We start from the raw sequence: 22,855 nt of genomic DNA on the forward strand, positions 1-22,855 counted from the left end.
GGATGAACACAGCAGGCCAAGCAGCATCAGAGGAGCAGGAAGGCTGCTTGGCCTGCTGTGTTCATCCAGCTCTACACCTTGTTATCTCTAATATGTTTTCAAGACGCAATTATAATTTATCCTTCAATGTCACTGGGTCAAAATCCTTGAATTCCCTCCCTATCAGCATTGTGAGCATACCTGCACTAAATGGACTATAGTTGTTCAAGAAGGCAACTCACTACCACCTTATCAAGAGCAACTAGCTGTGGTCAATACCCAGCCAGTGAAGCCCATGGTCCCCGAATGAATAAAAATAAGTATTAGCCAGTGCTGCAGGCATATTTCCTCTACTGTTCTTTGAAGTAGGGCCACGGGATCCTTTACATCATGCCAAGCAAGTGGATGGAGCCTTGCTTTAATAGCTCATCCAAAATACTCCCTCAGTACTGCACTAGAGCAGTCTTGGATTGGAAGTGTTGTGGCAGCCCTCGGCTTTGACCAACTTTTTTTTCAACACTTCGTTTTTGATCCTTTTCATATTGGGAAGAAGTCAGTTAGACAATTACATTTTACTACATGCTTTGTGTTATCTAAAAATGTAATCAAGTGTATGCACAATGTGGATTTCAGGAGTTTAGCCTTTTATTTTCTTTGTTATTGAATTGGTTAGTTTTCTTTTTGTGCTAATTAAAGTCAGGATCTGTTTCCGAGTTCTGTATTTTCTCATTCGCCTTTTGTCAAACATCCAGTGTTTAGCAGAGCACTGTCAAAAAACTAGAATAATCTGCCTCTGTTTTAATACCCCTGAATTCCAGTGGCCTGTCTTTCACTAATGTAAATATTATAGCTCCCATATTATTACACTAAGTTTTATGATCCCATTACAAAATACATCTTACACATCAGTTATAAATGGGCAAAGATTTTTTTGATCTCATTTTGTTTTAAATAATGTATTCCATGAAGTTTGTGGGATGAATTTGAACTTGATTTTGTGCATGATAAGAAAGTATGCCAACCTGTTCCTCTATCCTTATCCCTGGTGAACTAGGCTTAAAATGAATTGTATTCAGAAAATCGGGGAGTAAATAATAGCGTCAGTCAGTCAGTCATTCATTCTTTTTAACTAACTGTCCTCCCAAACAAAGCCCTTAATTATTTTTGTTCATTATTAAAAGAATGTATGTAACATTGCTTGGCTATCTTCCACATCAAAAATCAGAATTATTTTGGCCTTTGCAATGTTCACACAAAATAGTTTTTGTTCTCTAAGTTAGTTTAAACATGATCCCATCTAAATTTTTGGCTTGTGTTGCTACAGTTAAAATGGCATGCTGTTCTGTTGACAGAGTAGCGCTCTCAAACTCTATAGAAAGAGAAACATTCCCAGAGTAAGTGATTGAATTAGACAGTTTTTGCCTAATTAAAAATTGTTTCTGCGTACTCTAATTAAAGAAGTGTCATGTGAGCAATCGGAAAGTCTAAGCAAAAAAACAACTTTTGCACAAGTGTGCTCACTTTCCCTTATTGTCAGAGTTTCTCCTATTGACTGTTTGAAACATGATATTGTCAATCACTGATCTGGAAGCCTAGTTAACATGTCCATATTTAGTGACAAAACAAGCACAGTTAGGCCCCCAGTGCATTATCGTTGCTCTTATAAGTATTTAGTTATGAATGGAACTGGTTCTGAACAATGCACGTTATAGACAGGACTACAGTGATAATAAGAGTTCCCATCTACAAATGCAGTGGGCAAAGTAACTTCTTTCAGCAGCACTAGAAAGTGATGAAAAGAGAAAAGGAATGTGCAAATAGATATTCGATCAAAAATGGATTTGTTTTATTCATTCATGGGATGTTGACTTCACGGGCTGGTCCAGCATTTATTACACATTCTTATTTAACCTTGAGAAGGTGGTGGTGAGCTGCTTCCTTGAAGTACTGTAGTCCATTTGGTGTAGGTACCCCCACAATGCTATTGGGAGGGAACTCCAGGACTTTGACCCAGCAACATTGAAGAAATGGTAATATATTTCCAAGTCAGGATGGTGAGTGGTTTGGAGGGAACTTGCAGGTAGTGGTGTTTTTATTTATCTGGTGCCCGTGTCCTTCGAGATGGTAGTGGTCGTGAGTTTAGAAGATTCTGTCTAACGAACCTTGGAGAATTTCTATTGTGTATCTTGTCAATGGTGCATTTGCTGCTACTGTGTGTTAGTTGTGATGCATGTGAATTGGTGCCAGTCAAGCAAGTAGCTTTGTCCTGGGTGGTTTCAAGCTTGTGTGTTGTTGGATCTGCACTCTTCCAGCCCAAGTGAGTATTTCATAGAACTCCTGGCTTGTGCCCAATTGATGGTGGACAGGCTGTGGGGAGTCAGGAGGTGAATTACTTGCTGTATGTGTTGCAGCCGCATCGTTGAAATGGCTATTTTGTTCAGTTTCTGGTCGACAGTCGCCAGGCTGCCAGTCTACCCCTCATTGGTCATCAGATACTTAGCAATGGTAATGTTTTTGAATGTCCAGGAGTGACAATTAGAAATTGTCCTTTTGGAGATCACCATTGTCTGGCACTTGTGTGATGTGTATATTACTTCCATCAGCGTTCCCTCTAATTTTCATTCTGTCTGTGTGATTCTCTGAGATCTTTGCAGAGCCAAAAGCCAGTGCCGCAATCAGCATTACGACGTCAGTCACTGCGCACAGAACTTTGGAGTGGATGTGCACGCATGTGGCTTAGAGGGAACATTGCTTGCAATTTGTCTAGTTATTACCCAGGTCTTCCTGAATTTGGCCACGAATTACTTCAATGTTCGAGGATTTGTGAATAATGCTGAACATTGTGCAATCATCTGTTAATATCCCCATTTTTGATCTTACAATGGAGAGAAGTTCATTGATGAAGCAGCTGCAAATGGTTGGACCGAGGACCTGACCATGAGGAACCCATGCAGAGATGAGATGACTGACTTCCAACAATCGGAACCATATCCCTTTTGAGCCAGGTATTACCCTAACCTGTGGAGAGTTATTGATTCCCAATGAATTGAGTTACAAGGGCATCTTGATGTCACACTTGGTCAAATGTAGCCTTGATGCCAAAAGCAGTCAGTCTTATCACCCCTCTGGAGTTCCGCTCTTTTGTCCATGTTTAAACTACAGTTGTAACGAGGTCAGGAGATGAGTGGCCCTGGTTAAATCCAAACTGAGTATTAGTGAGCAGGTTATTGCTAAACCAGTGCTGCTTTATAGCACTGTTGATGACCTCCCCAGACTTTCATCACTTAACTGATGAGTAAGAGTAGGCTGATGGGCTGGTGATTGGCAGGGATCAATCCATCCTGCTTTTTTAAAAATTGTATATGATGCATCTGGGCAATTTTCCACTTTGTCAGGTAAATGCCAGTGTTGTGGCTGTATTGGAAGAACTTGGCTAAGGCACAGCAAGTTCTGGAGCACATGTCTTCACTGCTATTGCTGGAATCTTGTCAGGACCGATAGCCATGGCAGTATCCTTTGACTTCATGTGGAGTGAATAGAATTGGGTGAAGATGGGTGCCTGCGCTGGGACCTCCAGGAGAGGCCAAGATTGATCATCCACTCAGCACTTCTGGCTGAAGATTCTTAGAAATGTCTTTTGCACTGATATCCTGGTCTCTCCCATCATTGGTGATGTTTGTGGAACTGCTTCCTCCAGTGAATTGTTTAATTGCCTATCACCTTGATTAGTTGTGGCAGGCTTGCTGAGCTTTGATTCTGTTCGTTATGGAATCATTTAATCCTATCTCTTACCACTTATACCAGTTAGCATGCAGGTAGTCCTGTGTTGCACCTCATTTTTAGATATGCCTGATGCTGCTCCTGGCATGTCCTCCTGCACTCTTCATTGAACCAAGGTTGATTCTATGGCTTCATTGTTTGATAGAGTGGGGCATATGCCAGGCCATGAGATTGCAGATTGTGTTGGAGATCAGTTCTGTTTTTGGTGATGGCTCACAGCACTTCATGGTTGTGCAGTCTTGATTTGCTCAATCTACTTGATATCTATCCCATTTAGCATGGTAGTAGAGCCATGTAACACAAGGGAGGGAATCCTTAACGTGAAGATGTGACTTCATCTTCACTGACCGTGTTATGCTCACTCCTACTGATACTGGGTGACTCAGCGGGCGGCACAGTGGCTCAGTGGTTAGCACTGTTGCCTCACAGCACCAGTGCCTTGGGTTTGATTCCACCCTTTGCAAATTATCCCCATGTCTGTGTGGGTTTCCTCCCATGGTCCAAAGATGTGCAGGCTAGGTGGATTGGCCATGCTCAATTGCACAGTGTGCAAGGATGCATGGGTTAGGTGGATTAGCCATGGGAAAGATGTGGTTACAGAGATAGGGTAGGGAGGTGGGTCTGGGTAGGATGCTCTTTGGAAAGTTGGTACGGACTCAATGGACCAAATAGACTCCTTACAGTGTGGAAGCAGGCCATCATTTTGCTGTTGTGGACTGGTGCTTCAGCGCATTCAGATTGTCACTAATTAAGTCAATTATGTTTTTCCCTCATTCACCACCTGCTTCAGACCCAGTTTAATAGCTATGTCCTTTGTAATGGACATTGAGGTCCCTCACCCAGTGTATATTTGTGCCTTTGCTACTCTCAGTGCTTCCTCCTCCAAAATGGAGGACTACGAATTCAGCAGCTAGATGGGCAGGGAAGGTGTTCCAATACATAGTTTCCTTGCCCATGTTTCACCTGATGCTATGAGACTTGGAGTCTGGAGTCACTGCTGAGGGTGCCCAGGAGCAACTGCCTCCTGACTGTATGCCACTTGTGCTGCTACTTCTACTTGATAGGACAGGATAGAACCTAACATTGTGTTGTCTGGAATATTGTCCAGCGGTTATGATTCCATGAGTATGACTGTGTTGGGTTGTTGCTTGACTTGACTGTGGGACAGGTCTCCTAATTTTGACACCAGATCCCAATGTTAGTTAAGGAGGACTCTGCAGGGTTGACAGGGCTGAGTTTGCCGTTGTTACTTCCACTATCTTGACAGGACCAGGTTGTCCACCCAATTCCGTTTTTATTTTTGTTTTGAGATTTTTTTGTCTGTTTGATACAACTTAAATGAATTGCTCAGCTATTTAAAAGGGCAGTCAAGATAACCGACATTTCTCTGGGTTAGGGTCACGTTTAGGCCAGACCTGGTAAGGATATTAATGAAACAGATGGAGTTTTATGACAGTTAACAGTGTTGTCATAGCTGTCATTAGACCTTTAAATCCAAATGTAAAATAACTCAAATTCCACAATTTGCCATGTTGTCATTTGAACCCAGGTCCCCAGAGCATTACTTCGGTTTCTGGATTACAACCAAAGTACCACTATTCCTATCACCTGTGCTTCCGCCCTTGCCCCTTCTCATCACTCTCAACAGCATGATCAGTCCCCCTTGTCCTCATTCTTCATCCCACCAGCCTCTGCATTGAAAGGATCATTCTCAGACATTTCAGACTACTGCAGCTGAACACCCTGGTCCATTCATTGGCTACTAACGTTCCCCCCCACCCCCATCCCGCTTTCCAAAGCATGTCCCCATGTAACTGCAGAAGGTGCAACACCTGTCCCTTCACCATGTGCATGGTCACCATCTAAGGGCATAATGGATCTTTCCAGGTGAAGCAGCATTTCACCTGTACCTGCGCAAGCATGACCACAACCTTCCTGTAGCGGGTCACTTTAAGAGCCCTGCTCGCGTACCTATTTGTCTGTCCTTGGCATGCTGCAGTGCTTCAGTGAATCACAGTGCAAACCGGAGGAACAACATCTCATCTTTAGACTCGACACTGTACAGCCTAATGGACTTCATATTGAGTTCAACACCTTCAAATTGTGAACTGACTCCTATTTCTTCCCTTTTAGCTTTACTTACATTCTCTGTCACGATGTCTTCTTTCCCTTCCCCCCCCCACTCCAGTGGTACTGTCTGCTCTTTCAATTCGGGCATTTGGACACACCATTGTTCTGCTGTTCTTCCATTCCCATCACTTAACCTGAATTATCAACATCCTTTCTCCCGCAGGCCTCTACACGCCCCCTCCCCCGCACTATAGCATAAATGCTGCCCCCTCCACACTTCACTTCTGCTCTGATGATGAGTTATCTAGACTCGAAAAGTTAGCTTGCTGTTTCTTCATGGATGCTGTCTGAACTGCTGTGATCTCCAGCATTTGTTTTCAGTGCCGATTCCAACATCTGCATCAATTTGCTCTTCCACTATGCCCCATTCAGCCGGATGATCAGTTGGAGGCATAAAGTGGAAACATTGGAACACCACCACATTCCAGTCACACACCATTATGACCTGGAACTGTATTTCTGCTCCTTCACTGTTGCGTCAAAATCCTGGAACTCCCTTCCTGACAGTACAGTGGGCATACCTACACCCTAAGGCTGTTCACCACCTTGAGGGCAATTACAGATGCTGACCTAGTCAGAAATACTTGCATACCATAAATGAGTTTTTTAAAACAATAAATTGAAGAGGAAAGGAGAGCCAGCTTATACTCTAGGGTGAAAGAGTGCCTCATGAAATAATTTAGGAGGGAACTGAAAATTTTCCCAAATAAATCTGCCATATTAATTGAAACCCAAGTTTTGAGTTGAGAATTTCGCTAGCTCACTTGATGAATTGGGTATATGTATTTGTGACTGATTCATTAGGGGAATTATCATATGAGGTTATCTTTGTGAAATGGCAGGGAAGTAGATACCTGTACCAGGGAGAACTTTATTCAAAATCGGTAAATGGCAAAGGAATATGTAAGAGTGATTTTTTTTTTGTAGTAAGTTTTTTTTTTACAGATGTTATGGTCTGATTCAATTTGTTGAAAAAATTATTTTTTATTTTAAGGTAAATAGGTCACCAAATGTGAAGTAGAAAAAGTAATGAACGTGCCAGGCAATTACTATTGAAATTCATAAATTTTGTGAAGAACTAAGTTCTAAAGAAGGGACACTGGACCTAAAACTTTAACTGTTTCTTTCCACGTGTACTGCCAGACCCGCTGAGTTTCTCTGGATATTTCTGTTTCTGATCTTAATATTGGTGATGGGTAATTTTAGATGATTGGAAAATGGACCATTTGATTGTCAAACGTTGGTCCAAACCTGGACTCTCTTCCCTAAATGACTAAAATGCTGTTCCAGATAAACTATCACATTGTCTCCACTATATTTACTTCTAATAATTTTATGTTAAGCTTGTCTTAGGGTAAAATAGAACACCTAAATTGTAAACTCTCTCATTCAACAATACACAGCTAACATGTAGAGTTTTTGGTGGAGATTAAAACCAGTGGCTCTTCACAACCCACAATATTCAAAATAAGACAAGAAAGTGGAAGGCATATTTTGAGAACTGAAAAGTAAACAAAAAAATTCAATCTAATTTAAATTTAATATAGATAAATGTGAACTGCTCCATTTTGGAAAGGCAAATCAGGGCAGGACTTATTCACTTAATAGTATGGTCCTGGGGAGTGTTGCTGAACAAAGAGACCTTGGAGTGCAGGTTCAGAGTTCCTTGAAAGTGAAGTTGCAGGTAGAAAGGAGAGTGAAAAATGTGTTTGGTATGCTTGTCTTTATTGATCAGTGCATTGAGTATAGGATTTGGGAGGTCATGTTGCAGCTGTACAGGACATTGGTCAGGCCAGTTTTGAAATACTGCATGCAGTTCTGGTGTTTCTGCTAAAGGAAGGATTTTGTGAAACTTGGAAGGGTTAAGAAAAGATTTACAAGGATGTTGCCAGGGTTGGAGGATTTGAGCTACAGGGAGAGGCTGAGGGCTGACTTTATAAAATCATGAGGGGCATGGATAGGGGAAATAGGATTAAAGTGAGAGAGGAAAGATGTAAAAGGGTCTTAAGGGACAACTTTTTCATGCAGAGGTTGGTTTGTGTATGGAATGAGCTGCCAGAGGAAGTGGTGGAGGCTGGTACAATTATAACATTTAAAAGGGTATATGAGTAGGAAGAGTTTGGAGGGATATGGGTGAAATGTTGGCAAATGGGACTAGATTTATTTAGGATATCTGGTCAGCATGGACTAGTTGGACTGAAGGTCGTGTTTCCCTCCTGTACATCTCTATGACTCTTATGTGTAAATGCTGGAAGTGTAAAGTAAAATCCGTGTGCTGAACAAACTGCAGGTTTGCCAGCATCTGTAGAGAGCAGGAAAAAACTCTGGTTAACTCTTTTTTGTTTTCTCTCCATAGATACTGTCTGGCCTTTACTTTTCTCCAGCACTTTTGTTAATTTAAAAAAAAAATCAGTGGCACTAGTTTTAGCCAAAGGGATAAATGATTGGAATAATCTGCCACTTGAGACAGAACCAAAAGTATTTGGTTTTGAAAACACAGTTAATGATCATAATGTGATTTAGCACTTTTATTTTTCTTAATCCTTCTTGTGTCCTTACACTTAGTGACTTCCTCACATCAAGCAAGATAATCAAATCTTTTATAAATCAGTGTGTCCCCAAATTTCCCTGTTTTAAGTCATTCTGCTTTAATGTTGACCAGTTAATGTGGCATGTATTTGAGTCTACTGTGAGGAAATTGTTCTAATATTTTGTGCCAGGCCTGACCCAATGTCTGCTATTTTTGTGTTGTCTTCCATTCCCTGACATACTCCACCATTGCTGACATTCTTGGTTGCTGCTGACCTTTCCCCTCGCTGGCTTTCTGTTGCTGCTGACCATCCCTCTTGCTGATCCTCCCAGTTGTCGTTGACCTTCCCACTCACCTCTTCTCTAGCATACAGCTTATCTCTGCATCCCTGCAGCTGCTTTTAACTGCCTCTGCCTGTTTATCTTATAACCCCTTATTTGACACGAGGCTTTGAGAGGGAAGTGATGGGCCAAATAGATGACAAGAGGAATGTTAGGAGCACAATTAGCAGTAATTGGAAGGGTTTGGAACAAGAGACACAGTGAACTGAAGGGTCAGGGACCGGGAGATGCAGTAAGCCAGAGAGCTAGGAAGTGGGAAAGGAGATGAGTTTAAAAAGTCAGCATTTTCTTTCGTATTTTTAAACTTATTTTAAAACTTATTTCAATGGTGATTTGCGTAACTTTGATTTAAAGTTACACTTTTCAGGCATGTAAGGATAACATTTAATGAGGGATTTCTGAATGCATAAATAGAAGAAAGCTAAGCCTGATTATTTTGGACACTAATGGACAATGTCTATATATTTATGCTTACTGTTATCACTAGAACAGTGTCAATGATTTTGAATGTATATCTAATATTTTGAAACTTTAATTGCGGAAGAAGATATTTATATGATGGATGAAAATAATGTACGTGTATAACAGCTCTTTTAAAATGAAATAAGGAACTGTTTTAGTGACATTGAACTGACTTTTTTTTTACTAATAGAACTTTTCCATTGGTCTGTATTATCAAATATTTAAATATATGCTATAGTCTAAATAGGATTTGTTTAGAGCAGTTTCTATTCCATCGACTGGGGGTGTAAGAGATTTTCATAATTGTACTTATTTAAATTTGTGCCACAATTTTACTTAATAGTTGCTTCTGCAAAACTAAAAAGAAGAAAGAATTGGTTTGGAGCTGCAATCTATGTGGAATTATCAGCAGATGGAGAACTAAAGAAATCTGCAAAGTCACATAGTTCTTCCAATCCAAAATGGGATGAGCACTTAACAATGTAAGCAAAATTATGAAATGAATAATTAACCTTCTATGATGTTTCAATTTATACAAATGTTAATATAATTTCTTGAGAATATGTTCCTAACCAATCTCTAAATTGCACTGTCGCTCTGTGGAACTGCGAGCACAGGAACAGGTGGAAGCTATTCAGTCTGTTGGGCCTGTCCCATGATTGACGGACAAATTCCATTTCTTTGCATTTGTGCAAAGACTATATAATTCAAAATTATATTCAAAAGCCCAAACAACATTTTTTTTTTGTGCTGGCTTTGAATCAAGGTTCTTTTCTCATGAAGCTATTTTGGTATCAGCTAAATTTTTGAATTTCCCCAACCAACATTATTAGAAACAGAATTTTGGTTTGTCCTGTCCTGTGCCAATCTTCAAATACCCAACTCAGGGAAAGCAACAGTACAGTCTAAAGGTAGATTGAGGGAGATCCATGGTAGAATAAATGTAGGTGGCCAGTCAATACAGTGAGTTTGATGAGCTCTTATTCTGAACTTTATGTTCTTATGCAGATTTCCTAGTTTTCGGCAGGGCTTTTTTTTTGGTTTTCTACAATGAATAAAATACTACTGAGTAGAAAACATCTAATCTCATGCTGTAAAACCTTGTTAAAATAGGTTCATTTTCAACCTCACTAATTCATAACAATCACGAAATATCGAACTGTCCTATTAAGCAGTCTCCACCAGCTATATCTTCATAGTCAACATGTCACTTTAAAATATTTCCAGAGGACATGCATCCTTCAAGTACTCCAGGAGTCTTTACTTTGTTATCATTAAATGTTTAATGCAGCCATTATGAAAACAAATGGGATTTCAGAATAATCATGAATTAAGACGTTATGAAATTAATTCTGTCTCACAAACATGCAAGTTACAAAACCTAAACTTTTTTCCTGTTTGTAGGAATGTAACACCACACACCAAATTGGACTTTAAGATCTGGAGCCATCATACGTTAAAATCTGATGCTTTACTAGGGAAAGCCACTTTAGACATCAGCCAAGCTTTGGAATCGCACAACAGAAAATGTAAGTTTTACAGTTAACTTAAACACACCCATTCTGATGGACTACTGAAACTCATTTACCTCATAGTATGGATGTTGCAGGAGGCAACTATTCATGTAAGCAGTCTAGCATCAGCTACTCTTGCAGCTTCTTCAAACTTTGTCTGATTGTTGCATCTTTTACATTCTCCTTTTGATGGCCCTTCATTCATAGTTGTGTTTTGAGCTGCCTTGTCCCAGCACTCCCCACTTCCCATTCTGGAATCTTATCTAATATCTCTGTTTTGTAACTTCTTTTTCCTCCTGTATAAGTTTCTATAAAACCCACCTCTAGCTTTTGTACACATTTTGATCACCTGTACTAATTTATCCATTGCTCGCTCAATGTCCTTTTTATTTCTTGGTTTTCTGTAAAGTAGTTTGGCATTTTGGTGCTGAAACAGGGTCGAGGGGTTGAATGGTGTACTCCTGCTCCTTGTTCATATGTTTCTGTTATTCTATGTTAATTGAACAGCAGATATAAGTTATTGCTTTTATTCTTAACTTTGTTTGCCATTGTTTTGATTGATTATTTCTAGCTAAAGGCTGAAACTTAACTGTTATCTTTTGAATGCCCTTTGTAACAACATAGTTTCTATAACAAGAAATAAGATGTTTTATAATTCTGATTACACAGTTAAGTTACTGTTGCTGTGTGTTCATAAACAACAAGTATTTTATTTTAAAATGCGCCCTTTGTGTTTGAACAGTGGAGAATGTTAAAGAAGTATTGAAGCTAACGTTAGAAAATAAGAATGGAACGGTGCAAACCGGGGACTTGACTGTTTTCCTTGATGGTATGACAGTGGATGAAGAATCTCTACCCAATGGCACTGCATCAGCAACCAGTAAGTAACACTCACACTTAGTCTGCTGACTAGTATGATAAATATTTCATACACTTGTTTTTAAAATAGTTTTCTAGAAATTGTTAAAAGTATATCTATTTAACCAAATACTTTTGCACAGAAGTTCAGCAGAATGGAGATGCCATCCATGTAAATGGTGATGAAACATCCTCAAGGGCTAGAATAAGGTATGTAAAAAAGAAATTGTTACTTGAAATATTGCTGGAAAGTTCCTAACAGAGACTAGTTCTCTTTAAATGTCATTTTGGATGTGAAATAAAGCACTGCAGAAACATATGTCGGGAAATCTGGAGTAAGGTATGTGCTATTTAATGTAACTGAACATTAAATAAGAAGCAGTTGATGCTACAATGCAAATGTACAAAATATACATTGACCATTAATGTTGAATAATTAGCATATTATGTCACAACCAGTGCATACCAGTAGTATTGTCAATGAACCAGTAATCCAGAGGATGAGTAGAATGCTTTGGGGATATGGGTTCAAATCCCATTTGAGCTGCTGGTGGAATTCAAATTCAATTAATGAGGTCTGGAATTGAAGGCCAGTCTCTAATTTTGACTGTGAAACTGCTGTCAATTGATGCAAAAATCCCGGTTTATTCACTGTTATCTTTAGGGACTTTGTTTGGAATAGGAAATAGCCATCTTTTTCTAAACTGATTTCCAGATCCACAATAATGTGAATGACTCTTAAATTCCCTCTGAAATGGCCTAGTAAACCACTTATCTCAAGGGCAGTTAGAAAGGGGCAACAAATGTTGGCCTTGCTAGTGATACTTGCATCCAATTAAGGAATAAAGAAAAGAAAGTAATCTGGAAAAGAGCCTAATCTTTCTCAAATGTTTGTAGCTATTATGTTTTTAAAAAAAAGTTAAGAAATGCCTTCTAAATAAGGATTGGCGTAAAAGTTTGAAACTAGAAGTAGATTTTTTGATTTATATATTTAGTTCAATTGTGAGCAGGTGTGTGGGGAAGAGTTTATCTAGCTATTTCGTAGACAAAACATAAGCAAGGTTGAACTCGACATTCCCAACAGCATAGACTAAGTCAAACTAAGCTGTTGCAAGAGTTGTTTAGCAAATGGATAGACAAAATATGATCAGTGAGCCATGAGTGGAGCGAAAATGTAGTTTTCAAATATTTTTTAAGGCTGAGGTAGGTAGATCGCTGAGTAGTGAGAGAATGAAAGGTTATTGAAAATGGATGAAAATGCAGAGTAATCAGTTCAGCCATGATCTCATTGAATGGCTGAGCAGGCTCAAGGTGCCTAAAACCGACTTCAGTTCCCAATTCCCAATGTTCATATGTTTGTCAATCCTCATAAACCAGAAGAGAAAAACTCAGCCATTTGGCCCACCAGGTTTCTTTTGCCATTCGATCATGGCTAATATATTTCTCTACCCTGTTCTCCTGCCTAATCCTTTTGCCAATCAAAAAGTTATCTATTTCTGTCTTAAATACACTCAATGAATTGACCTCCACAACCCTCTGCGGCAATGAGTTTTGTAGCAATGCCTCAGAAATTTAGTTCTAAAGAACTGTCCCTTCATTCTGAGACTGTGACCTCCGGGTCCTTGTCTCCCCTACTAGTGGAAACACCTCCACACCCACTGTATCCAAGCCTCGCATTCTTCTGTAAGTTTCAGCCAGATGACCCCTCATACTTCTAAGCTCCAATGTGTACAGACTCAGAGCCCTCAACGACTCCTCATGTGACAAGCCTTCAATCCCGTGATCATTCCTGTAAATCTCCTCTAAACCCCCTCCAATACCAGCACATCCTTCCATAGATATAGGGCCCAAAACTGCTCTCAACATTCCAAATGCGATTTGACCAAAGCCTTTAACAGCCTCAGCAGTACATCTCTGCTCTTGTATTCTAACCCTCATGAAATGAGTGCTCACATGCATTTTCCTTCCGCAACGGCCAGTTGAATCTTAACCTTAAGAGAATACCAAACCAGGAATCCCAATCCCTTTGTGCTTCAGATTTCCAAAACCTTTCCCCGTTTAGAAAATGGTTTCCGCCTCTAATCTTGGTGCATAACTTCCCACTTTCCCACATTTTATTTCATCTGTCACTTCTTTACCCACTCTCCTAGCCTGTCCAAGTTCTGCCACAGCCTCCCTGCTAGCTCAACACTACCTTTCTCTCCACTTATTTTTGTCATCTGCAAACTTAGCAACAATGCCCTCAGTTCCTTTTGTCCAGGTGGTTAACCTATAATGTGAATATTGTGGTCTCAACATGGTCCCCTTGGAACTGTATTCATCACTGGCTGCCATCCTGAAAAGACCCCTTTATTCCTACTCTCTGCCTGTCAATTCAAATTGCTTGTTTGAACAGAATTATATCCACTTGTCCTTTTTCAAGAGTGCTTAGAACCAGTAAATTACTTTTGATTTGATGTATTATTATCATGTATATCTAGGTGCAGTGAAAAGTTTTGTTTTGCTTGTACTACAAGCAAAGCATATCGTACAAAGTGCATTGGGTAACAGAACAGACCAAAGAAAAAATGTTACGGCTGCAGAGAAGTTGCACAGAGAGCCAGGTCAACATTAACATTTGAGCGGTCCATTCAGAAAACTAGTTACAGCAGTGTAGAAACTGTTCTTGAATCTATTTGTGTTTATATTTTGTTTATTATAGTTCTATCTTGGACTCAAAGGGTAGATCAGTACTTTGTTGATGGTATGAAGCTGAATACAGTGGATGTCCAAAGACATTTGGGAGTTCAGGTGCATAGATCTTTAAAATTAATGAACAGGTGCAGAAGATAATCAAGAAAGCTAATGGAATGCTGGCCTTTGCATCTAGAAGACTGGTGTATAAGGATGCAGAAGTTATGTTGCAGTTATACAAAACCCTGGTTAAACCCCATTTGGAGTACTGTGAGCAGATCTGGGCACCACACCTTAGGAAGGACATATTGGCCTTGGAGGGAGCACAGTGTAGGTTAACAAGAATGATACCTGGATTTCAGGGATCCAGGAGAGATATTGGGGCACTTCTACACACAAAGGTTGGTAGATTCAGTTCCACAAATGTCAGTTGATGTTAGATCGGTTGTTAGTTTCAAATCTGAGGTAGATAACTTTTTGTGAAGCAAAGATATTAAGGGCCGAAGGCAGGTATATGGAGTTAGGCCACAGATCATGGAAACATAGAAATATAGAAACATAGAAGATAGGAGCAGGAGGCGGCCATTTGGCCTTTGAACCTACTCCACCATTCTTCGTGATCATGGCTGATCGTCCAACTCAATAGCCTAACCCTAACCCTAATCCTGCTTTCTCCTTGGATCCCACTCACCCAAAGTGCTATATCTAGTCACTTCCTGAATACATTCATTGTTTTGGCATCAACTGCTTCCTGTGGTAATGAATTCCACAGGCTCATCTCCGTCCTAAATAGTCTACCCCAAATCCTCCTGCTGTGACGCCTGGTTGTTGATATACCCACCATTCGGAACATCCTCCTTGCATCTACCCTGTACAGTCCTGTTAGAATTTTAAGTCTCAGAGATCCAAACCACCGCCCCCCCCCCCCCCCCCCACCCCCCTGACCATCCATTCGTCTGAATTCCAGTGAAAACAATCCCAATCTAGTCGATCTCTCATCATACGTCAGACCTGCCATCCCTGGAATCAGTCTGGTAAACCTTCGCTTCACTCCCTTGAGAGCAAGAGCATCCTTCCTCAGAAAAGGAGACAAATTGCACACAATATTCCAGCTGTGGTCTCACCAAGGCACCCTGTACAACTGCAACAACACATCGCTGCACCTGTACTCAAAACCTAACGCAATGAAGGCCAACATATCATTTCCCTTCTTTACCACCTACTGCACCTGCACGCTTACCTTCAGCGACTGGTGCACAAGGATGCCCAGGTCCCAATGCACACATCTCTGTCCCAATTTACAGCCACTTAGGTAGTAATCTGCCTGCTTGTTTTTGCTTCCGAACTGAGTAACCTCACTTTTTTATCCACGTTATGCTACGTCTGCCATTGATTTGCCACTCATCCATCCTGTCAAGATCATGCTGAAGGATCTCTTCATCACAGTTCCCCTCCCACCCAACTTGGTATCATCTGTAAACTTGGAGATGTTACATTTTGTTCCCTCATCCAAATCATTAATATATATGATCCAGTGGCACCCCACTAGTTACTGCCTGCCAATTTCAAAAGGACCCATTAATTCCTACTCTTTGTTTCCTCTCTACCAACCAGTTTCCTATCCATCTCAATACACTTCCCCCAATCCCATGCGCTTTAATCTTGCACATTAATCTCTTCTGTGGGACTTTGTCAAACACTTTCTGAAAGTCCAAACACAGTACATTGACTGGCTTCTCCTTGTCAACTCTACTAGTTACATTTCCGTAGAATTCCAACAGATTTGTCAAACATGATTTTCCCCTTCATAAATCCGTCCTGATTCTGTCTGATCCTGCCACTGCTTTCTAAATGCTCTGCTATAAAATCCTTGTCAATGGATTCGAGAATTTTACCCACTACGATGTTAGGCACACTGGTCTGTAATTCCCTGTTTGCTCTCCTCCTCCCTTTTTGAATATTGGAGTGATATTAGCCACCCTCCAATCTGGAGGGACTGTTCCCAAGTCTGTAGAATTCTGGAAGATGACCACCAATGCATCCACTATTTCTAGAGCTACTTCTTTAAGTACTCTGGGATGTAGGTTATCAGGTCCTGGGGATTTATTGCACTTCAAGCCCTACAATTTTTCCAGCACCATTTCTCTACTAATATTGATCTCCCTCAGTTCTTCCATCTCACTAAATCTTGCATCCTCCAACAATTCTGATATCTGATTTGTGTCCTCTTTTGTGAAGACAGAAACAAAGTATATATTCAGTTCCTCGGCCATGCCTTTGACTCCTATTAGACATTCCCCTGTTTCTGTCTGTAAGTGACCTACATTTGTCTTTACCAATCTTTTTTTCTCTTCACATTCCTATAGAAACTCTTAGCGTTAGTCTTTATGTTCCCTGCAAGCTTGCTTTCATGCTCTATTTTCCCCTCCTTAATCAATCTATTGGCCCTTCTTTGCTGAATTCTAATCTGCTCTCATGATCTCATTAAATAGCAGAACAGGCTCGAGGGGTTGAATAGCCAACTCCCATTCCCTATGTTACTGTGTTGAATGTGCTTGATAAGCGAGCTTCCACAGCCCTCTAAGTTCCTCCTCATCCCAGTCCAAAATGGCTTGCCACTTATTCTGAGATTGTCCCAAACACCACCCCACACCCCCAACACTTCTCAGTTCTAAGTTCCCTCTACCGTCCAGCCAAGGGAAACATCTTTTCTATATCCACCCTGTACAGCCCTTTTAAGAATTTTGTAAGTTTCAAGGAGTTTAGCTCTCATTCTTCTAAACCCCAGAGCATACAGACCCATTCTATTCAATCGTGTCTCATTGACCATACACTAATTAGCTATCGCATTGTGTATAGAGGTACCTTAGAGTCTGATTGGTGAGCCTTACATTCAGGGAAAGTGGCAGAACCTATCTACACTAAGTTGAATTATCCTACCAGAGCATCGTGAAATAATAACAGGTTCAGAAGGAAAAAATTGACCATAATCCACATTGTTGTTCAGTATTGAGTCACTGTGTTCAAAGTGTTCACATTTGTATTTTGGATGAGGACCAGCTTAGACATGACTATAGTCACTTTCCTTGGATAGATAGCACACATAATGGAACTTTACATAGTGCCCCCTTCAGAAAGGGGTAAAAATATCAGCAGAGAAAAAGATTTCCTGTATAGAAGATTTTTGAGTACAAGAATAAAGAGCTGGCCATTTGGACCCTTGCTCTGCCATTAATAAGATCGCGGAAGATTTAACTGCTCATTAGGGAAAAATCTTTTATGAATCACAATTTAATCAGGTATCTTCACCAACAGCAGTGCAATCTGTTAGCTTCTGACGTGCTAACTTGAAATTTTGTTTTCAAGATCTAACACCGAAACCTCCAACTGTGCAGATACTCCATCAACAAGTTCTTCACGGCAGTCTGCTGCTAGTTCTCCAATTGTGAATGGAGAGAGTAATCGTTCTCCTTGTCATTTAGCTGCCAGGCCTAAAAGTACAACAGCGCCAAAAAGCTTCACCACTGAAGGCTCCAGCAGTACTGGTAAGAGTTTGTGGGTGGTTTGATAAGTATCAAGAGAGACATGCATTTATGTAGTGCCTGTCACAATTCCAGGTTGTCCTGAGCACTTTACAACCAATTACATATTTTTGAAGTGTCATCACTATATTAATATAGGAAACCTAGCAGCCATTTTGCAAGCAACAAGATTTCACTAACAGCTATGAGATAAAGATGCACTGCTGTCATGATTGAGTGTTTCAGATCTGTAATGCCTGAGAATATGGTGGAGTCAGATTGTGATTCTCAATAAGGAATTAGATAAAAATCTGAGGAGAAAAAATTTGAGTACCGTGGAAGAATGATCTGAGGAGTCTGGCTTGGTTGATTTGCTCTTGAAAGACCTGGCATGAACCCAGTAGGCTGGATGGCCTCTTCCTGAGCTATAGTTATCCTATAATTGTTAAGTTTATTTATTCAAATGGTTGAGGGGTCAGTGTCAGTAGTTAGTTACTTTGTGCCAGAAGGTAGGATATCTAAAGCAGAGGATATCAGGGAGCAGTTGTAAATGGCCAAAACATGTAAGTTTGTACTAGTTGAAGATACAATCCACTTCTACCTACTTGTACAATCATCTAGAAAAATGAATGGGCAAGATGAAGATTGGAGCAGCAATAGCGTATATTAGGAGGCCTGAAAGATAAGTAATTACATTGATAGAAAGAAGTAATGATAAGTACAGAAATACTCAATCAAAATTAATTTTAGGTATTTGTACTTGAGTGATGCAGGAAATGATACTCAGGAAGTGTGCTTAAGGTACACATTTTCTAATGTATGAATGCTAACATTTTTAGCACTTTGCAGAAGTAGCACCAACTTCAATAGTTTACACCAGATTCTAAAAAACAAATGGAAGGTTCAACTTTTATACATAGGTGTACAGCTGGATGAACACAGGCCAGGCACCATCAGAGGAACAGGAAAGCTGACGTTTCGGGTCTGGACCCTTCTTCAGAAATGCGGGAGAGGAAGGGGACTCTGAAATAAATAGCGAGAGGGGGAGGCAATGATGGAAGGTGGATAGAGGAGCAGATAGGTGGAGAGAAGACAGACAGGTCAAAAAGGCGGGGATGGAGCCAATCAAGGTGAGTGCAGGTAGGGAGTTGGGATGGGGGTTAGTCAGTTGGGAGGGAGGGGCGTGTAGGTGGGAGGGAAGACGGACAGGTCAAGGAGGCTGGGATGAGGCTAGTAGGTAGGAAGTGGGGGTTGGTCAGTGAGGTGGGAGGAGCGGTTAGGTGGGAGAAAAAAGACAGACAGGTCAAAAGGCGGGGACGAGCTGAGCTGGTCTTGGGATGAGGTTGGGAACCCTGCAGCCCAATGGTCTCAATGTGGACTTCACAAGCTTCAAAATCTCCCCACCCCCGATCTCATCCCAAGACCAGCCCAGCTCGTCCCCGCCTCCTTGACCTGTCCGTCTTTTCTCCCACCTATCCGCTCCTCCCACCTCACTGACCAACCCCCACACCCACTTCCTACTTACGAGCCTCATCCCTGCCTCCTTGACCTGTCCGTCTTCTCTCCATCTATCTGCTCCTCTATCCACCTTCCATCATCGCCTCCCCCTCTCTCTATTTATTTCAGAGTCCCCTTCCTCTCCCCCATTTCTGAAGAAGGGTCCAGACCCAAAACATCAGTTTTCCTGCTCCCTCTGATGCTGCCTGGCCTGCTGTGTTCATCCAGCTCTACACCTTGTTATCTCTGACTCCAGCATCGGTAGTTCCTACTGTCTCTGAGTGCACTTTTATACATACATTTGTTTCATACTGTTGGATGGGTAGTTGTCTGATTTCTTATATTTTGCTTATTTTTCTGCAGTAAATGGAGAACCAGCACCAGCAGCACCTCCAACACATCCATCAACATCATCAATTTCTTCACCCACAGTAACTGTGACAATGACATCTAGTAGTGGAGTTGTAACAGAATCTACAGAAAACTCCACCACCATAGTTTGCACTACTGCTACTACTAGTAGTAGTAGTACTACTACTAGTACAACTTCACCTTCAATATCAGCAGCAAGTTCAGCAGAAACAACTACAGCTGCTACAGGCATTATTAGCACAACCACCACATCTATCAGTGCAACTGCTAATGCTCCCACAGCAGCCACAACAACAGAGTCAACCACCAGAAGCAGTACAGAGACAGACAGTGGCAAGCCTAGACATTCAACTTCAAATGCATCTGCTGGGCCTGTAAGACAGCAACCAAACAGCATTAGCACAGAACCTTTGCCAGCTGGGTATGTATCTCATACTGATTTTGTTTATTACTATCAGAAATATTGTTATAGGATTGGAGACAACTGAAAAAAATATCTAAATATATACTCCTGTCTTAGAATTAATTGTATTAAATAGTAACATGACTCAGTTGATTAAGTCAGACATGTCTGACTTATCAATTGCTTTTAAAATGTATGCATTGTATTTTCTGAAATAAGTGTAGGATGTGCAAAATTGTAAAGAAGAACTATTTTCAGAGCTGTAAATAATTTGAACTCTTGAGCGCTCAGGGTGCATTATTTTCTTTTAAAATGTGCGCATGCAATTCTTTTTTAATAGTGGAGATTCTCCACAATCCTTGATCAAATCTGATTCTGAGTAATATTTGTGTATCATTAGAGGGTTTTTGTACTTCATATATTGCTGGTTTGCCAACCCTCCCACCTACCGTGCCTCTCTCCAGATGATGATTCATGTGAGGATACAGTTTGAGTAGCATTTATTTGTTAGTCTATGGATTGAGTATTCAGCGTTCAGTATACATTTGTTTCATGTAGGCCCTTCTAGATGACAAGTAAAAATAGTAACCTGGCACTGTCTGTTTGTCCTTCCTGATCTCTCTCTTCAGCTGAGCAACCTGTGATCAACTGTGCCACTCGGAATGCCAGTTGATTAAATTTGGCAAGCTTAGCAAATGCTTGAGATTAAATCTGGAAATTTGCTGGCATGTGCTTCACTCACATCTGTGGTTGTGTTTATATGCATGTATATTGGAAAGCTTTTACTTGCTTCCAATTTATTTTTGATTCAGTACTAATGCTAATATTATATATTGTACAACAACTTTGGAGACTACTAATATTCATAGCTTGCTAATCTGGATAGAAAGTTCTGCTGAATATTGTTTGCATTTTTGAGTTTAAAAAAACAAGATATATATAAATTTTATATATGGGTAACTTCCCTAATACACCTGCTCAGTATCCATTTCTCCACAGTTCATCTTGGAATATTGTACAGTGGTATTTTCATTCATTCATGGGATATGGGCTATGCTGGCTGAGCCAGTACTTACTACCTTTAATTGCCCTTGTGAAGGTGGTGGTGAGTGGCTGCTGTGAACTGCTGCAGTCCATTTGCTGTAGCTGCAGCCACAATACTGTTAAGACGACAGTTCCAGGATTTTGACCCAGTGACACAAGGAATAATGATATACTTCCAAGTCAGCATGTTGAGTGGCTTGGAGAGCGACTTGCAGATAATGGTGTTCACATGTATCTTTTCCCCTCGTCCTTCTGGATGGTCGTGGTTGTGGTTGTGGGAGCTTAATATGCTGTCTAATGAGATTTGGTGAGATTCTGCACTGCATCTTATAGTTGGTACTGTTGCTGCTGTTGTGCACTATGGAGGGAGTAAATGTTTGATGTGGTTGAAGACCACGTAAGTTTGGATTACTGTAAACTTCATTTGTACTTATATTGTTTGTTAAGTCAAAGATGAGTATTGAGAATTATGAATTTAGAGATATTTTCAGCAATTAGTCTTGTTGCAGTATTGCTGCTTTCAGAATACAAAGCTGACAAATTATCTAAACATTAAATACATTTTATAATTAGTTCCAACAACATTGAGTTGCATTGTTGAAGGATGCTGTGCTTGGTTGCACATCCTTGATCTAAATTTCACCACAAGGAGTTTTCTAAGGGAAGACTGAATACCTTCCTAAAAACAAAAGGAGGAAATTTCAACTTTAGCTTTATTTGTCCCTTTAATTCAAGTCAATACAGAAAAATAATAGTGCACCAGAATTCAATTTGAAGAGAGTGGAGCAAATTTAGCAATTATACTGCATCATTTGTGATATTTTGTGGCATATAAAACCTACCTTGGTCTTCTGCAGCTGACTCTGAAAGAGCTATTTAGTTGCTGTTTACTATTTCACTATCCTTTTAATATCCTCATTGTTTACAGTTTGTACACGTGCAGATTATTTGAATAAACCCTTTCCTAAATTATTTCCATTTTACAAAGGTGGGAGCAGAGGAAGGATCCTCACGGTAGAACGTATTATGTTGATCACAACACAAGGACTACAACATGGGAAAGACCACAGCCCTTGCCACCAGGGTAAGACGTAATGGATTGAATTAATAAATCCGTGTTTGAGTGGCTTTGAGTTATTTTTAAAACTGTATTTTGTCTCTTAGTTGGGAAAGACGGGTGGATGATCGAGGTAGAGTGTACTATGTAGATCATAACACCAGGACAACGACATGGCAACGGCCAACAATGGAATCAGTAAGGAACTTTGAACAATGGCAATCTCAAAGGAATCAACTACAGGGAGCTATGCAGCAATTTAACCAACGATACCTCTATTCGGTAGATATTCCTTTATTTTGCTTCCCACTTGGGTTTGCACATCATGTCGATGAGCATTTCATTTAGATAAAATATTTGCTACTTGTCATTGACATTGTATATTTTGTTTATGACAATTCTATTGTGTTAGAAACTGTTCCTTTCCTATAGCCAGAATTGTACTTCATTCCTACTGTACCAAGGATTGTATTGAAGAATAACAATAGGTTTTTAGTTTAATTGGAAACTTAAATTTACAACTTGTTTTACTCTGTGCTGCTTCCAGATAGTATTTAAATTCGCACCTCCAATCTCATGCAATGAATGCTGGTGCATAGCCAGGTGATTATTAGCAGCATACTTCCCTCCAATTTGAAATAGATGGTTTCATGGCAATAATAGCCTAGGCTGAACAGGAGAATGTTAATGATAC

At 40.3% G+C, this 22,855-nt stretch overlaps 1 protein-coding gene across 1 annotated transcript in view; it reads left to right on the forward strand.

Moving 5' to 3' along the window:
* The window catches only part of LOC109914200 (NEDD4-like E3 ubiquitin-protein ligase WWP1), a 123,403-nt gene that overhangs the window by 3,901 nt on the left and 96,647 nt on the right, over positions 1-22,855 (forward strand). Inside the window, exons 2-9 of the mRNA XM_048596004.1 lie at positions 9,566-9,704; positions 10,627-10,751; positions 11,479-11,616; positions 11,741-11,804; positions 17,634-17,812; positions 19,649-20,078; positions 22,093-22,188; positions 22,269-22,443. Coding sequence (XP_048451961.1) covers positions 9,566-9,704; positions 10,627-10,751; positions 11,479-11,616; positions 11,741-11,804; positions 17,634-17,812; positions 19,649-20,078; positions 22,093-22,188; positions 22,269-22,443 — 1,346 coding nt within the window. The remainder of the gene's footprint in view (positions 1-9,565; positions 9,705-10,626; positions 10,752-11,478; positions 11,617-11,740; positions 11,805-17,633; positions 17,813-19,648; positions 20,079-22,092; positions 22,189-22,268; positions 22,444-22,855) is intronic.

Source organism: Rhincodon typus, chromosome 4 (assembly GCF_021869965.1).
Source record: "Rhincodon typus isolate 14 chromosome 4, sRhiTyp1.1, whole genome shotgun sequence".
In the NCBI taxonomy this organism is placed as follows: Eukaryota; Metazoa; Chordata; class Chondrichthyes; order Orectolobiformes; family Rhincodontidae; genus Rhincodon; species Rhincodon typus.